This window comes from Stylophora pistillata, chromosome 3 (genome assembly GCF_964205215.1).
Source record: "Stylophora pistillata chromosome 3, jaStyPist1.2, whole genome shotgun sequence".
Taxonomy (NCBI): Eukaryota; Metazoa; Cnidaria; class Anthozoa; order Scleractinia; family Pocilloporidae; genus Stylophora; species Stylophora pistillata.
In genome coordinates, this window is record NC_142521.1 from 26320227 (window position 1) to 26338612 (window position 18386).

At 38.5% G+C, this 18386-nt stretch overlaps 1 protein-coding gene across 1 annotated transcript; it reads left to right on the forward strand.

Annotated features, from left to right (window-relative positions):
* Positions 1 to 660: 660 nt before the first annotated feature.
* LOC148735331 (uncharacterized) lies at positions 661 to 17741 on the forward strand. Its single transcript, XM_088752937.1, has 6 exons — positions 661 to 1055; positions 1206 to 1239; positions 4838 to 5203; positions 16556 to 16732; positions 17072 to 17152; positions 17665 to 17741. Exons 1-6 carry the CDS (start codon positions 1020 to 1022, stop codon positions 17739 to 17741), a joined length of 771 nt encoding a protein of 256 aa, XP_088609063.1. The 5' UTR covers positions 661 to 1019.
* Positions 17742 to 18386: the final 645 nt, after the last annotated feature.

The window sequence follows — 18386 nt, forward strand, 5'->3', positions numbered from 1 at the left end:
GCTGTCAAATGTCTTAGATATCTTTAATTAAGAACTAAACGATTGCCTTAATTGGGGTCAAGTTCTGTTGTGTATAAATAAAAGTTTGATATATCACAAAAATACATTTATGTCCTTAATTTCTATTCGCGAGTAAAACTGGTTAGCGACAGAACTGACTTCCGGTGTAGAAACCCTTCCGGTGACGTAAAACGTAAGTCATTTATTTATAAAAGTGTTAAATGCTAACCGTCCTTCACAAACGCGTCATTATGAAAAACTACAGCCAAATTCGCGCGTTTAATTCGTTTTATAAACGACATTCCAAAAAATTAACCGTCAATTGACCTAAAACTTAGCTGTCAACCGTCAGTAGGGCTCATTTTTAACCGTCAACCGTCAACATTACCCCCCCCCCCCCCCTTCCATTGAGACCCTCTTGATCGACTAACAGATTAGGGCGGTCAGCCACCATTTTCTGCTGTCGGTGGCGGCTGGCATTGCTGCTGGAATGCTTCCCAACAAAACGTTCTCCGAAAAAACGTTTAAACCGCGGTTGATTTAAAACTTTGTCCAAACTCCAACCGTTGTTTTTTCACTGAAAAAGTTGTTTTTTAAATGTTCTTTAAATTCAAACAATAGATTCCACAGCCTTGTAACAGCTTGACAATTTTGAATGCTTTTTGCCTCGGGTCATGGATGGCTTTTTTATTTTACGCATTACTGATCCATCCAGGTTTGCCAATATCTAAGAAAAACTTGGTTGAGTAATTTGTATTTAACATCAAAGCAGCTTTGCAATGAATTTTCCAATGTATCTTCCCAACTGTCAACAGTATTTTACTTGATCTCTGATCTGCCAGCTGAAATTTTGAATGACTGACATATGTAAAACGATATCAAACTGAAATTAGTCGCTGAAGTAGCAGCCCTCACGGGACCACTTTTTGTCTGCATAATGAAAAAAGCCGACAGAAGTGTAATCGTTTAAATATGTACAAAACTTTGTGTTCATCTGAAGTGACACCTTGAAGAAAACGATGACAAAGTTTTTGTTCCTCTTCATCGCACTTAAGGTATGTTCTTCGCGAGCTCTTTAAGGAAACGTCTCCAACAAAGTAGAGTTGTTAAAATTAAGGCAAACATGGATGATGGTCAGTGAATGATCTTTAAACATTCTAAGAGGTTAGTCGATGCATTATTAAGTCTCAATTGATTTTTAACAGGAATTCATCCTTGTTGCTGAAAGTCTCGTAAATCGTAAGTGCTCATTTGTTTCGCTTTTAATTTGTGAAAATTTTGATGTGTGTGCATTATCATATTGAGCTTATAACCAAAAGCATTTCTAAGACATGAAACCTGTTTGGGGAAGAATTTCCTCGCCAATTTTAATCAATGCATGGACGTTGTCGTATCTATATAACACAATAATAAAAAGAACTCGTAAGATTCATCATGCTGTTATAAATCGGAAAAGAGAGATCATTCTAAAACGTTCTATCAGAGCTAAAAACAGGCCTAAAAAGTGAAAAACGAGTTTTGAAAAACTTCCTCCATTTCCGTTTTTGGCTTTTCGTTCAGTTATCATCCCTTCGCAGTAAATAGATTTCATTCAAGCAGAAATAAAGAACAAAGAAGGGTAGATTACGGAACCGTTTGACGAAGTCAGTAACGATCGTGAACTTAATTCTTAGAATAAGGGAAGTCTTTAATTGTCTTAATCACTTGTTTCGTAATACCAACGCAGACTCTATACGTTAAACAGGAACGCGGCAAAATTTTGTAATTCTGTCGACCAGAAACTGCTTTTTTTTTCTTTGTACTACGTGATAAAAATGAGGCCGGAGGAATGCGGATTTTTTAATTTGCGGTAAAAGATGACCAGTGCTCTGTCTGTTCACAAGAGATATGGTTTTCTCAAATGAATTTGTGGACACATATTAATCAAACTCTTCCCTTGGAGCTGATATATTCACGTACAAGGACACTTTTTATTTTACTACAAATAAGTCATCAGTAATTACCACTTGCGACATCTCATCTCATCTCATCTCATCTCATATATAAAGACTCATTTTTTAGGGCTCGACAAGTTGGCAAGTTAGCATCTCTGGCATAATTCGTGGTGTTATCTCCAGAAATAGAGCCAAAGTTCCGGCTTTCTCAAAGTAAAATCGGGCTAATTTGAATTTACCCCCCGCCCCCCTCCCCCACCATGCAATGATTACTTTAACTGCCATGGAATCATGTATCGCTGACATTAGTCGGTGGATGCAAACGGAAAAGTTAACACTGAGTGCAGATAAGACAGAATGTCTTCTGATTGGAACGCGACAACAACTTCAGAAAGTCAGTAACATCAGCGTCTTATCGGTTGGCGACTCCAAAATTGCTCCATCATTTGAAGTTCGAAACTTAGGAATCTGGTTTGATTCGAAGACGAGTATGCTTAGTCATATTAACAGAACTTGCTCATCCGCATTCTATCATCTTTCAACTTCAGAAAGTCAGTAACATCAGCATCTTATCTGTTGGCGACCCCAAAATTGCTCCATCATTTGAAGTTCGAAACTTAGGAATCTGGTTTGATTCGAAGATGAGTATGCTTAGTCATAATAACAGAACTTGCTCAATCGCATTCTATCATCTTTACAACATACGTAGAATTAGGAAATATCTAAGTCGTTCAGTTACCGAAACATTGGTTCATGCTTTTATAACCAGTAGAATAGATTATTGTAACAGTCTACTATATGGCCTCCCGAATTCACATATCATGAAACTCCAACGGATACAGAATGCCGCAGCTCGGTTGGTCACTGGATCACCAAAATACTTCCATGTTACGCCATTACTTTTCCACCTTCATTGGCTCCCGATTAGTTACTGTATAAAGTTTAAGATTCTCCTTTTGACATTTAGCTGTTTATATGGTCTAGCCCTAACTATTTGACTGATTTAATTAGCATCAAAAAGCGATCCAGGTACTCTCTTAGGTCAAACGAGTCTTTATTACTCGAATTATTAAGCACCAGGACCCGTCCAACCCTTGGTGATCGTGCCTTCCAATCAGCTTCACCTCATCTTTGGAAGGCATTACCTTCGACAATTCGTAACATAGAGAAATTGGACACTTTCAAAACTGCTATCAAAACTAATTTTTTTAATCTAGCTTTCAAATAGATTTTTATTTTTACTCATGTTTCTTATTCACTTAGCTAGGCTATTGTTTTCTTTGAGTGCAGAGACTCGTAGGTTCCAATAGGTTCTTATATCTTAGTTACTTTTGCCATAATTTTATCTTATTGTGAAGCGCGACTGAATATATTCACATAGAGGTCTGCGCTATATAAATGTAAATTATTATTATTATTATTATTAAAGTTCTTCAGCAATCATGCCTAGAACATCTTGGACAGGCCACAACGATAAGAGAGTAGAGGTTGTTTCATAGATGTCCACCACAAATAGATCAGTTTCTAATTTGAGAACACCGATTATGTTTAAATGTTTTGATGCCATATTTAGAATTCAAGTTTGATTCTAAAGTGTCCTCCAGTAGGTTATTCCTTTTTCGCTGTACACGCGAGCGGAATAGAAGAAGGAGATCGTTGCTTGTGACCGGCTTTTTTACTTTGTAACTATTCAACAAACATAGTTTTAGTGGACGACTTATCCAGCAGTAGTGAAAAGTGTTTTTTTGTTTTCAGAACCGGAGCCGCAAAACACTGGAAGCACGGTCTTTCGTAAATTTATTCAGCAATTCTCCGAAATAATTACTTGGCCATAGTAAAAGATCTTCACCTGATTTAGCTTGTTCGAGCAGGATACCATTCGAAGGTAGCTCGACTCGAACTTTGACTGAGAAAGCCGAATGTCGAAGTTCTATGAATAGTAGATATTGTTTAAGAAGAAGAGCAGAATGTGCGTTACTATGTGAAAACGGAATTTTGCCTTAACAAATAAACGGATGGACAAGTAAATTTCAATAAACTTCCTCTGGGAAAAGGTTTCCCTGGGGCCGGGATCTATTACGGCTGTTGACTATCCTTGAGACAATGACTAACAACAGTAAAGTTGGTTCCAACGTAGATTTATTCTGCAAACGCTACTGAACTGACATGGTCCTAATTTGGCCTGACCTGGCTTTACCAGAACTGGCTACCTGGCTGAGTTTCTCTTGGCCAGAACTGGCTCGAACAAAGAAAGATTTTCAAAACAGCTCTATTTAAGCCTAATGTACAAAGGATTAGGTTATGCTGTGAATTATCTAAAGAATCACGCAATCTACTAAAACGATTGTTTAAGCAGGAATTAGCCACTTTCGAAAAGCTCTGGTGGATAACAACTACACAACATGACAGGTGACGGTTACAGTTTAACACTAGTTACAGTTATGATCTAATAACAACTGTTTACGGTTGACTGAATGGGAACTGGTAGCATTTGCGTTTTGACGAGCTTAGCAAGATCTCACAGTTTCTACGTTGAATTTTATATATTTTTAGCGCTATTTCGGGTCAAAGGTGCTTCCATCGAAATAGGTTTTAAGTCATGTACTAACTGCAAAAGGTAATTAATGGTCATGTTCAGACAAATGTTGTTGGAGAAAGGAAAGAGAAACTCTTCCAGGCGCGTGTGATTTAAGGAAGTGAATGTAAGTCTTATGACTTGGTTTGATGATTTGTTACCAGTCTTGTTTAAGAGAAAACTGCAAGAATTTGAGAAATAGACCATATTGCTGTATAACTGAACAAGCGTACAACCGCTCTACTTATAGCTTAAATTGGACATCCGTATCAAGGGAAACCAGTTGAATAGTTTTTAGTCATAGCAAAATACCACTTTTCTTTTTCAGCTGGTTCCTTTATAATAAAGAGAGGCGAATTTCTTGAAATTAACACAACTGCTCCGTCCATTAACTGCAGTTCGGGTGCTAATTACAACTCAACACTTCAGGAAAGAAGCTCTCCGGCACATGGCAGCCATCTTATTGCTCACATAGAGTTCAGTGGTAACATTGAGTTCTGGAGCGGGTCAACAGTTCAAGTGTTCGGGAAGTATGCTCTGAGTTTAAATAGTCAGAATGGTAACATCTCGATGCACACTGATGTGAACATGACTTGTGGAGAGAAAATATTTGATACAACATGTCTTGGTGGATTTACACAGAATTCTACAGAAGAGGAAGTCGGAGATGATCAAAAAACAAAATTATATCAAGGTGAGAAACATTTTGAATGCCTTGTTGTTTTTCTCTGAGAGTAGGCAATTATTACATAAAGGGTAGAAGAGTTTGAATTGCCTCCGTACTTATCCCTACTGGAGAGACGTTCAGAGACGGTCACCCAGGTGAGGCGCGGTTTGATTGCCTTAAGTTTTTGCTCTGAGAATAGACAAAGCCGGAAAAGTCTAATTCTCCGTCGAAATTATTAAGTCGACCTTTGTTTGCATTTAAACCTTTTGATACAGATGCCCAAAGAACTTTATCTGATGACAAATCTAAACTGATTTGAAAATCATCAATTTTGAAGGCTGTCAACAACTCGATTTGAGCACTAATAGGACAGTTTATGCCTTATCTACTCGCCAATTGGACTAATTGGACAACGCGCTTTGATATATGCCTAAACTTTCACTCAACAAAACGAGCACTGTTAAGGGACAAAACCTGTCGGGACAATTTGTTAGTAGGTACAAAACTGTTTCACTTCTCCAAATTTTTCTATCTGATTGAAAAAATTCCTCCCCTTTCTTTGCAATGTTTTTCCATCTTTCTCACTTAACAATTCCAAGATGTGTTTTCCGAGGATAATTACTGCGTGAAACAGCATGGAGAGGATGAAAAGAAGAGCGCATTAAGTATAGTTTTCGAAAGTAGATATCTCTTATAATTTCAAACGTCACCCGAGAAACTTCACCACGGATATATTCATTAAATCACTCCGCACACTTTCAAATTCACTTTAGCTCAAGCATTTGCGCTAGATGCTCTTCCTCCGCCAAGCAGAGAAAATTTCAATTTGATCTCTATCTCTTAAACTGAGTAAAACAACAAGTAGTGGATCCAAAGTGGAAAAAGGACACACATTCAATCAAGGGACGAAACCAAAACGCTTTTGTTATTCAAGCAACATTGACAACGTCATTATTTAAAAGTTGAGAGATGACTCAGGGCGGTATAAATTTCAAACTAAAAAACTCTGCATCTTTATAAGCGAACTTCGAATAATCTTTGGATATATGCACACAGTGCCTTCCATACATTTGTATCTCGGGTATATTTCGGCTATGATTGGACCAATTACCACATACTAGGAAAAATTGCAGAATTCTGATTGGCTGAGACAAAGTGCATCCTCTTTTAATCGCGCGGGCAACCTTGATAATCAATAATTGATAGTTCCTCTGCAGCGAAAGGCACTAGGAGACTTTTACAACAGGAGATATTTTTGCTGGAAAGGTTTTTGTGATAACGGCTGCTTGATCAAGTTGAAGGCAACGAATAATTCATTGGGAAACTTATACGCGGCAGCGGATATAAAAGCGCTTAAAAGCAAATGTGGCTAAGAATCGAACATTTTCAAAATATTGTGGCAACAGCCAAAAAGTCGATTCGGCTCATATTCTCAAGTTAGGTAGGCCTCACGGTGAAACAAAACACTGCATACTTCGTTTGGCTAAATATCGATTTATTTTGGAGAAAATCGATAACAACTGCATTTCGCCAAATTGCCGCTTTTGAAGCTCAAAGTTTCAGACGAATCTCGGAGCGTCGCGCCACGAATTGACAACACTTGGACCGATAAAAAGTACCAAATCTTGAAAAGCAATATCAATACATGTGTTAAGGCAATTTGAGCAATTCTTGATCATTTATTTACACAATCTAATCAAATTTATCAGACCCTCTTCTAACAAGATTAAAAATAGGTCAAAAGCAGCCTGTTATTTAACTATGTGGTAAATAAAATAATCGACTGAAAATCTGGCTTTTGGAAGGCGAAGTGTGGTTCTTTTCGATCTCCAATGGACTTTTTGGGGTAATGATTCTGTGCGATTTAATCAAATTTTAAAGTTGGAGAAAATGAGCTGATTTGACGGTGCCGTCAGTTATTCGAAAATGTACACATTCACGCACAAACTCAATTGTTTCGCTTTTTACATCCAGTCTACAGCTTATTTAACATATCATCTTACCGTTCATATTGCTGTATCACAAAAGGTTATTGCAGTCCTGAAATTGTTGCATCGCTCCCATGATAGCGATATAACTTGGCAGGATAGTCAACACCTATTGATAATGAGTTTACCAAGCGTATCACGGGGTTTCTCCATTTCCATTTCGTTGAAAAGGAGGCTGTAATTACTTCACGTAAAAGATCTTTGTTTAAATAGAGTCTTCAACCAAACCGCGGACCAAACGTTTGCGGAATAACGCTAATTAATTCAAAATGAGGTCCACTGAAATCGACAACTCCGCAAAAATATTGGACTGTGAAGCACGTGGCTATAGGAACTATTGTCGAGTGTTACATATAGGAAACAGGAGCAAACAATTATTTAACTCCGATCCTTATTGAGTTCAATTTTTATTTAGTGAATTATTGTCAATCAATCCTTTATTTAAACACGTGACACCTCGGAGTACAGAAGTTCTCGTTAAAACATGTACGTGTATGTACAATTAGAAAGAAAACATAATTTCTGTAAGAACACAAATAATAAATAGATCTATTAAATAACTAAAAACAATATCGAAGATCATAGACAAGAGCTATCAACGAAAATTTTCAATATTAACAATGTTAACAATAACAATATTTACAATCACTACCGCTAAGCCATTTGGGCTTTACGAGAACGCTTGAATGAAACAATATCTTGACATTCTCTGAGTTTAGGGGGAAGCGCATTCCAAAGTTTACTAGCTAAAAATGAAATTGACCGATGTAAAAACTCAAGATTAAAAGGAGGTAAATCTAGCCTTGTACTGAGCCCACTTAAACTATACGGTACATTTCTAAAATTAAAAAAATCACTTATATAAGGTGCTCCCTTATCATGCAAGAACTTATATAGCATAACTAACGATCGAAATTGTCTACGAATCTCCAAGGACTTAATGTCGGCCAACTTGAGGAGGAAGTCGTATGACACAGACTTCGAGAAGCTTAATATAGTTCTTAATATAAAGTAATTAGTTGTCTCTATTGTAGTAGTCTCCGCGTTACCTACTCCTAGTAAAAGGGGACTACAGTACTCGAGATGAGGGAGAACATAGGCCTTGTATAAACAAACTAACACGTCCTAAGAAATAAACTTACGTATTCTCCGCAAAGGTGAAGCCTTTGCGCTTTCCTTATTCAGCTGTTGCTTTATGTGCGATTTAAATGTTAATTTGCTATCTAGGACCACCCCTTGGATTTTGAGTGTATCCTTTGTATGGACATTAGAATCATTAAGATGGAAATCATACTGGTATGAAGACGGGCCAATAGCGATAGCTTGCGTTTTGGCGGCATTAATCTGTAAAAAATTCATTGAGAACCATCTCGATAGAACGCTCAGATCAGAGTTAATTATGTACTGCGAGACTGTTGGTGAGACATCAGAGGCGTAATGAGTAGTGTCGTCAGCGTATAGCCTCAAGGACGTATTAGTAATAAAATACTTAGGATCATTAACATACAAATTAAATAAGAGTGGACCCAACAGGGACCCCTGTGGTACACCAGTTTTAACGGTTCTCCACGAAGAATATACACCATCAAGTTTGACCCTCTGTCTCCGTCCAATAAGGTAAGCGGTCATAATTTCCAGCGCATCATGTGTAAAACCAGATGCCTTTAATTTAGCTAGGAGAAGCGGGTGACAAACAGAGTCAAAAGCTTTACTTAAGTCGATAGCCACCGCTGCAACAGCTTCTCTTCTGTCAAGACAGGCTCTCCAATCTTCAGTCAATTTCAATAAGGCCGTGCAACAGGAGTGACCCTTGAGAAAGCCAGACAGATTCGGTGAGAGCCGCCAATAAAAGGCTTCATAGATTTGATCGAACAACACCTTCTCATATAATTTCGATAAGGAAGTCAGAACAGAAACTGGACGATAGCAGTTCTTTTCCGTCGTACTTTCCTTCTTGAAAACAGGAACAACGTCACTCCTTTTCCAAACTATTGGCCATTGACGATTGGTAATAAAATTATTGATTAAACGGGTAACCGGCTCGGCAGTAACAGGTGAGGATAAACGAAGTAGCCTCTGAGATATTTTATGGCAACCAACAGCCTTGCGAGGGTCAAGGGTATCCAAAATTTTCCTTATGTAGCCAACATCAACTCGGACGAGGTCAAAAACATCATCACAAGTTTTCTCAGCAATGACTTTAACACAAGGATGATCAACAAACTCAACCATTTCCTTACTGTCACCATCGTTTGATAAAGTTCATTTTAGGACAAAAAGAACGAAAGGTAAACCTAGTTCGGTGATTAAAACCACTGCCTGCTACAATATTAATGTATTTTACTGTTGATAAGATTTCAACTTCCCTGCACTCTTACTTAATTTTCTTCGGTTGATGGTATGTTGTTTTAAAAATGAGTTTTAGTCAAACCTATTTAATGAAATTCAGAGGGGTGTTTTGGTCGTTAATCGCTGATACCACACTGAGTATCTATAAACACTTGGGGTTTTTTTGTAATAATAATAATAATAATAATAATAATAATAATAAACAATCTTTAAGGAGGAAGCGCCCGTCACGTAAATACGTGGTTTTCAAGGAGGTCCTCCGTAAAAATAAAAACTCAAATAAGAAATACAATTGTCACAGATCTAAAACGGCGTATATCTAAAGTTTTATCCATCATTTAAAATATTTATCTTTCAAGAATCTTGTAAGGTTTTCCTTAAAAATTGTGCATGGCACTGGCCTTCTTAAAAATACTGGGAGGGACATCCAGTCATTTATAAAACGGAAGTAGGACACCCTCTTTCCGCATTCCGTTTTAGGTTTAGGCAGCCTAGGTAAGTAGCCATTTCTAGTGTTGTAGCCATGCAAACTTCTCAATGTCGATTTAAAACTTTCAAAATGTTGCGGAATGTCTCCTTTGATTGCATTTTCTACGGTGGTACAACGATGAATTAGACGTCTTCCAGCCAGAGGGAGCCAATTCAGACACTTCCGAGCTTCTGAAGAAGACATCTTGCCTAATTTAATTTTCTTCGCAAATTTTTTCTGAAAACCTTGCAATTTTTCCATTTCTGATTTTAGACCGGGTTGATCTCCCCACACTGTGTCGGCATAGTCTAGGTGTGGCAGCACTAGCCCATTGTAGAAGGCTATGCAAGTTCTATTGTCTAACATATGAAATATGGGATTAAACAAAGAAAGACGATGACCTTATTTCTTTAGCAAATTGCTGATATGTGGCTTCCAGCTCCATTTTGCATCCTTTGTCACTCCCACATATTTGAATGACTGCACACGATCGATTTGTGTACCATTTGGTCGCAACTCAAAGTCTTCAAATAAGGATAGCACCCTTTTACTGCCTGCCAGCATAAATTTGGTCTTCTTGACATTTATAGTCAACCTGTTATCAGTGTACCAGTTACTGATTTCAGTGAAATCACGTTTCAGAGCAATTTGAAGTTCTTGACGCGTTGATACGTCACAAAATAGAACAGCATCATCTGCATCCTAAATCATCCGGGTCTCTTTAACAGCATTTGGCAGGCTATTAATGTACACATTAAATAGCAAGGGACCCAAAATGCTGCCTTGTGGCACGCCAAATGTGATGGTATGTGGCTCTGATAATTCTCCGTTTATCAAAACACTTTGCTATCTATGAGCAAGATATGATCAGAACCATCTTAAAGATCTTTCAGACAGTCCTAAATGCTCGAGCTTGCGTAGTAGCACTTTGTGGTTCAGAGAGTCAAACGCCTTGGAAATATCGACAAACAGTAGACCAGTTACTTTACCTTTGTCTATAGATTGAAGAACCCAGTAGTCCAATTGTGAGATAGCTTGTTCAGTGCTATGCCCACGCCTAAAGCGATACTGGTGTTAATACAGAAAATCTAGCTGATGTAGATGGGCATTCAACTGGGAATGCACCACTCTTTCTACGACTTTACTCAATACTGGCAATACAGAGATAGACCGATAGTTCTCAACTTGCAGTTTATCATCAGACTTGTATAGAGGAGTAACACGTGCAACTTTCCACAGATCAGGGACAATACCATCGCTAATTGATCCATTCACAAGATAGGTGATTGACGGAGCAAGCTCCGCCTCAGCATCTTTTAGCAGCCTTGATGGAATTCTGTCAAGTCCAGCTGCCTTATTAACTTTCAAAGAATGCAAAATGCTTTGAACAGTGGTCTGTTCAACCTGTTGAAAGTCCAAGATGGATTTGATATCACTCTGCTTGTTTGCTTTTTTCACTGTTTCATATTTCTTCCATGCGTCCTTACTCACAGAGCGCAATCGACCAGCAACTTTGCTGCCAATGGCAGCGAAAAACTTGTTGAATTTTGTTGCTACGCTTTTTGGCTCCGATACTAAACGTTTCCCGTCATGTACTTGAAAAGGAGAGCCCCACTGGTTATTGGAACCAATCACGGAGTTAAGCGAGCGCCACATGTCCTTCGGATTCTCAGCTGACTCAATAAGATTTTTGTAGTGCAATGCCTCCGCTGATTTTACCTTTCTGTTCGTAAAGTTTTTCAATCTACAATACTCATTCCACTGTTCCTGATTGTCATATCTCTTCGCAACTCTTAATACATAGTCTCTTTCAGCCATCAGTTCTTTAAGATCACTAGTGATCCAAGGTTAAGACGCATGTTTTGTTCTAATTCTCTTTAAAGGAGCATGCTGGTTTGTAACATCAACAAACAGATTGTTCCAGGCGACTACAACATCATTAATATCGTCAAAAGACTCTTTAACACTCCAGGGAACGCTAGCAATGACTTTCCGAAAATAGTTTTATTGTAGTGTTTAAAAGATCTTACGTCGCGGATTTCCACGTGAGCTTTGCAAACTCCGGCTTTCTTTACTACGAAAGTAACAGAATGATCACTTGCTCCGAATTCCTGGACTCCATGCGAGACAATACGGTGAGTGTTATTAACAAACACAAGATCAATTGCCGTCCTTGTGAATTCCGTCATGCGTGTGGGCTCTTTGACGAGTTGACTCAGACCATGGAGACGAGTGGTTTGCATTAATTTTCTGGTATATTTGCATGGTTTCAGGGCAATAACATCCGCGTTGAAATCTCCCATAATGATCAAATCCTTTACCATTTCGTCGTCCAATTTAGCGAGAAACTTTTGTTCCAGGCCTAAGATAAATTTCTCTTGATTCATACTCGGTGGTTTATACATCACTGCAAATATCGTGTTCTTAGCTTTTTCTGGACATATTTCTACGCATACCATTTCTAAACAGTCAGATTCTAAGTCACTTCTCCGCTTGCTTGGCCATTTGCTCCTTACAAAAACGGCGCAACCACCACCATTTCGATTTCTATCTTTTCTGTAGCAAGTATAACCCGAAGGACATATCTTACTATCGAGCAATGTACAATCCAGACGCGATTCTGTAACTGCAAACACATCCAATGCTGCTCTCTCCATTAGTACTTCGGCGTCGGCACAGTGTCCCGGCAAAGTTGCAATATTTACATGAGCAAATTTCATTCCTCTCTTCTTAAGATTTGCATGAAGATCTTTATTTATCCTTCCACTGGGCTTTCCTTCTTTTACTCCTGTGTTAATTGTTTCATGTGACTTGCGGACCGGTGTATCAAAGCCAGGTGATAAACAAGTTATGCATTCCCAAGCCAGAGAAGGTTAGCAAAGTTCATCATATTCCGTTCTCTTCATACTGATACACTTAGCATGAAACCACATGTCGCATGAATCGCATTGTATCGCCATCTGATTCTTTCGGCATCTTTGTGTGAGAAGGAACCGGTCGAGATGACAATTGCCTTGAGTAGAGGTCAGGATTTAAAATGACTTATAAGTATTTTTTGAGACGCTGAAACATTGAATGGCATTTGTTTTCTCTTCCTTACTATTTTAATCGCTATAGATTGTTTGATTAATTACAGAAATCACCTTGAAACTGGCATAAAACGAACTTCATGCAGAGAAAAGATGTGAACTCTGCAAAAGCAGTGCGTGTCGTTCTTCTTACAAGGATATCTGCTGCTCGTTCAGAACTACAGTAAGAGTGTACTGTGACCTCGACAAACGATCCAGAAAACGGGAAACAGTAGTTATACCTCCTCTTGCTTGTTTAAGGTGGATTGAGAGCCATTCCACTTCTCTCGAATTTCCGGGCCAAAAGATGACGTTGACCTAATTCTTAGCCAAACAACCATATTCTCTCCTCCTGTTAACATACATACAATGACAATTTGTCCCTCGCCTACTGCAAAGCTTGGTTTGGGGTAGACGAGAGGCTCTAAGTTCAAGGCGCCGAGTTCCTTTTGATATATGAAACCATGCTCAGTAATATATCGCCATATAAAGCATTGATTGGCTTTGAAGTTCAATAAGAAGTAATAATTCACTTCTTAAATTTATCATCTTGGAAGGAAATATTAAGGAGATAGGCAAAACATGGGTCTGTTTACTTGTTAAATCTAGATGTCAGTCTTTTTCCAACGGGCGTGAACATTCTGGTCTGACCAGACAACAGGCTTATGTTAAATTTGTCATTACGCATCAGCTAGGCTCTATGACATTTCGCCATATAATGCATTGATGGCTTTGGACCCGACCATATTTGATGGGGATAGATCACTGCTTACTTGGCTACCTTCTTGGTAAAGAATTCTAAATAACTAACTAGTTGAGTGAATTTTTCAAAGCCACTGTTTCCAAAATGCAAGTACCGTATTTGACTGATGTAGGTATACCGACTCGCACTCGAGCCTGCTGTATCAGCTGGTGCAATGATTACTCGAAGCGTTTCTTGAGTTCAAGAGATACGCAGAAATGGTTTCATTTCCAGGCGTGAGTTTTTTTTTTTTTTTTTGGACCACTGCCGGGAAAAGATGAGTGTGAATAATGTGAACGTGTGCTACCTGGGTCGTAGTCTTACTACCGGCACGAGTAACTTGATAAGGCACAGTAGCCTCTGGGGAAGAAACAGTACGGATATAAAGCTGTTGAACGTTAGCTAGTACAAGCACTTCAGCGAAAATCGTGGTTTTCCAGGTTTGACCCTTATAAAACTTTTAAGTAAACAAATATTTAAAGACTACACTTATCTCTGTTGCACATCTGCAGTGATGCATGATGGGCTATTCCCTTTGCAGATCTTTCCCTTTTTTTGTCCTAAAATAGGCTTCATCCATCCAAGTACCATGAAACATTTAAGAATTGTTTCATGCTTAGCACGCGTATATCGAGTTATGGATGCACGCGGGGAGTTTCGTGAACCGGGAAATTTCGTGATAACCACAGGAAGGTCTAAGAGTAGGCGTTGAATTAATCCCTAGCAGCCCTCGGATAATTATTTTGTATGGCACATAGTTAAATCACGGGCTACTCTTGACCTATTTTTAATCTAGTCGGAAGTAGGTCGGATAAATACAATTAGATTGTGTAAATAAATGGTCAAGAATTGCTCAAATTGCAATCAACATATGTTTTGATGTTATTTTTCAAGATTTGGTACTTTTTATCAATCCAGGTTTTTTCAGATTGTAACGCAACGCTCCGAGAAGCGTCTGAAGTTTTGAGCCTCAAAAGCCACATTTTGGCGGAATTCAGTTGCTACCGATTTTCTCGAAAATAAATCTATATTCAGCCAAACGAAGTATGCATTGGTTTGTTTCACTATTAGGCCAACGTAACTCGAGAATATGAGTGGAATCGATTTTTTTGGCTGTTGCCACCATATTTTGAAAATGTTTCATTTTTGGGCACATTTGCACTTAATTAACTCGACCGTTCGCTTATAGCCTGCAGTGCCGGCGAATTTTGGGCGCACGAGTGCACATTTTCGTATTAGGCCGCCATCTTAGATTTGGTAACTGTGGAGGATTGGGGCGAGGAAATATTTGCCGAGGGAGTAGGCGTTAAGTGGAAAAATGGGCAACGGGGGAGAGGGAGGGGAAGGTTTTCCTTCCCCTCCGTCTTCCCCGAATTTCACGGGAAAACTTATACGTAGCAGCGGATAGAAAAGCGCGAAAGAAGTACCGACTACTGGACCAACATCTTTTAACAGCGGGCAAAAAGACAAACCATATATAAGGAATTCGAAAGTTATATTTTACAAAATCAAAGAAAAGTTTCCTTTTTTCGGCAATCAGAAGAAGGAAAATGGCGAAGAGTACAAAGGAGAATGAAAAAAACCTCACGTGCTGAAAGATGTGTTCCCAACAGCTAGCTCTCATGTCGTAGAGTATTTTAAAGGATTGCTATTTCGAGTATTTTTAGGAGTTTACCTTTTGTTTTATTGAGTCTCGCCTTTTTACGCCTTCGTGTTATTTTGATAAATTTATAGTTTTGATCACTTATTCTTTTAAGTGTCTGCTTGAACTTGGCTCAGTTCGCGGATTTCCTTCTTGTCGTGCTAGACATTTTAATCGCTTGTTATGGTTGAGAATAATTAGTTTCATAGGTGGTCATGTTTGGGTTGGTAAAACTGACCTTGAGTTTTACCCAAACTGAAGATCCTGTTTGTGCGCGGGATTCTCGTGCGCAGCTCAATCATTGGCGTTTAATTGGTTCTTTGGTGCTCGCCAAGTGCTTCCGAGCGAGCCACCCGATTTCCCCCTTGCAAAACAACGAATGCACTGTGGAAACTCCCACATTCAGCTAACCCAAACATGTCTGTCATTTTTGCATTAAATACGCGGGCACTCCTTGCTAATAAAAGAAAATAGAAATAGCTGTGGTAGTGGAAGGTAGTAGCAACAATAGAAGAGAAGAGAATAAAGAAGAAAATTACAGAGTCTTGGTACCTCTTGTGAATTCGCCATGCGAGTGGTAAAAACCCCCCAACACTGAGAAGTCAATGTTTGAATAAACGGTTCTAGGCACTCAGACCATTTTATCTTTTAATTCAATTCTTTGTCAATATATTTATAGCTTTAAATTTATTTTTGTTAATAGTTGCCCTCTTACACATTTTAGGTGTTCGTTTATGTTGTTTTTGTTATATTTTTAATATTGGTAGTTTTAAGGTTTGAACAATTCATTATTTACGAGGGCCACTGGTTTATCACCTGGTATATAGTTGTGTGTTTTTTTCATGGGCGTATAAAGTTTATGATCATTGCTATTATCATTACTATTTTCATCATTCACGTATGAACGGATATATTTCCCTTTATCTTTTAATGTGTCTACAAGTTTCCCTGGTTGCTTTTCAAACTGGGAAATTTCCTGATAACCATAAGAGGGTCTAAGAATAGGCGTGATCTTTTGCCTATACTCCAACATTAGGAGTTATTTATGTTCACATTTTGCGAGCGATGATGATTTACTTCTTTTCAAATGAAGTTTTAATTGGTGGTTTACTAATTGCTAGGACTTGGACCTGGGGGATTAAAAATAACTAACACGGAAATCCTACTGCATGGAATATGTACACCAGGCGCAAGTCATGGAGGAAACGGAGGAAGAACAGTGGTTAGCAACTACTTCTTTAGTTTGCCTAAACCGTATGACAAAAACAACACAGCCTCTCTGTTAGGAGGAAGTGGAGGTGAGATAATTATTGTTTTCATTAGAAGGCAATTGTTCAAATAGAGAAAAATACTTAAATAACGACAGCACGTCCATGTAGCCTATAAATTGCCGCAGATATCACTATTTCTTGTATCTATTACATAATAGTCGAGATATTTACTCGGCTTGTCACATAGATTTCCATGCGGCAAGCTCGGAAACAGAAGCGAGTATCTCGATCACTGAACTGAATCAAACCAAAGAAAAGTTTCAGTACTGTTAAGAAGCCGAAGATGCTTGCCTGATACATCCCGGCCAAAAAGCGCTGCATTGTTTTTATCTGACAGTGGATTAATTTCTTTATTTTTTTATTCAGGTTCATGCGTGGAAAAACCAGGAAGCGTTTCTGGTGGAGGAGCTATGGAACTTGTGGCTGAGAATGGAGCGATAATCATAGGTAAAGGTCGAGCAAAGTCCTTTGATCGATCCATGGCCGATCGTGTTAACTTAATTCAATTTTTACAAAAATTGTTACGTTCTGACAATAGTAAGACCATCTCCAAAAGTGTCATCAAGATAAGTTGAATTTGTTATCCGCGACTCAATCGATGTGATTAACTTGACACCTACGTGGTAAAGTTATTCTTTTTGTAAAGAATTTATCCACTGATACCCAGACAAAGTGCTCGGTTATTTCGAAAGAACTAGACGACGTAATTTTTTTTATTAAGTAGCTGACTCGACATCGACAGCAAAATCTCGTAAAATTTTGATCAGGCCAACCATCCAATCCACAACATCACCATCCGTAAATACATCATTTGTTTGCCCTTTCAACTGTCCCGTCAAAGTTAAATGTTGGAGAAAAGTTTACTTTACGGAAGTTTCGTCTTCGTAAATTTAATCAGTGCAATGAGATGGACACTCATCATATTCCTTTTTCATTATATTTCATTATTTCATAAACAGTGCAGCCCTTATGGGAAAAGTGTAATCGTTGGAAGAAAAGCGCTTTACACGAAGCTCAAATGATCACGGCTGCATAGTACTCAGTGCACTTAAAATTCATGGTAGCATCGTGCTCAACAAATGTCAAACTCGAGATTTACAAAAATTTTATTTTGACGTTAAAAATGTTCAGGCTGTAGACTTTCTTTATATATGTATGTTGAAGTTTAAGAATTAGGAAACGGAAACTAATACACGCTATGCATAATGATAATTTGCTTAAGAAGCCTTGTAACAAGTTTGCACGAAAGCGAGGTCCGTCGGGCCACTGTGTTTTTCTTCTTTCGGAGGCTTTTACCTTGGTTAACACAAAATGAGCTCGGTTTCAAACAATCTAAAGCTTTCAAAAGCAGATATTCCTGGTTCAACACTAAGTGGGAGAGCTCCAGCTAATTTAAAAGTGCAAGAACTAAAATTCTGGCTAAAATGCAGAGGAGTTTGGGTCCTTTGGAAAGTTAAAGAATGAAACTTTGTCTCCTCTTCCATTCCGATAACCCTTGAAGGTACACTGAGGAACAAAACAGTTCAAAGGCATCGATCGGAAGCCACGATTCCTCTTCCTTGTTACGGAAATTAATGGTTATTCATTGTTTAAGCGGTGTTAACCGAAAGTGACATTGATTCAATTCTAGGTGCCTCTATCATAGCTGAAGCTCAAAATGACCCCACAGGAGTGTGTTCTG

Coding starts and splice junctions, on each gene's coding strand:
- LOC148735331 (XM_088752937.1), top strand. CDS start 1,020: ATGACAAAGTTTTTGTTCCTCTTCATCGCACTTAAG. Junction 1,056..1,205: donor TCCTCTTCATCGCACTTAAG/GTATGTTCTTCG, acceptor GATTTTTAACAG/GAATTCATCCTTGTTGCTGA. Junction 17,153..17,664: donor GAATGGAGCGATAATCATAG/GTAAAGGTCGAG, acceptor TTTCATAAACAG/TGCAGCCCTTATGGGAAAAG.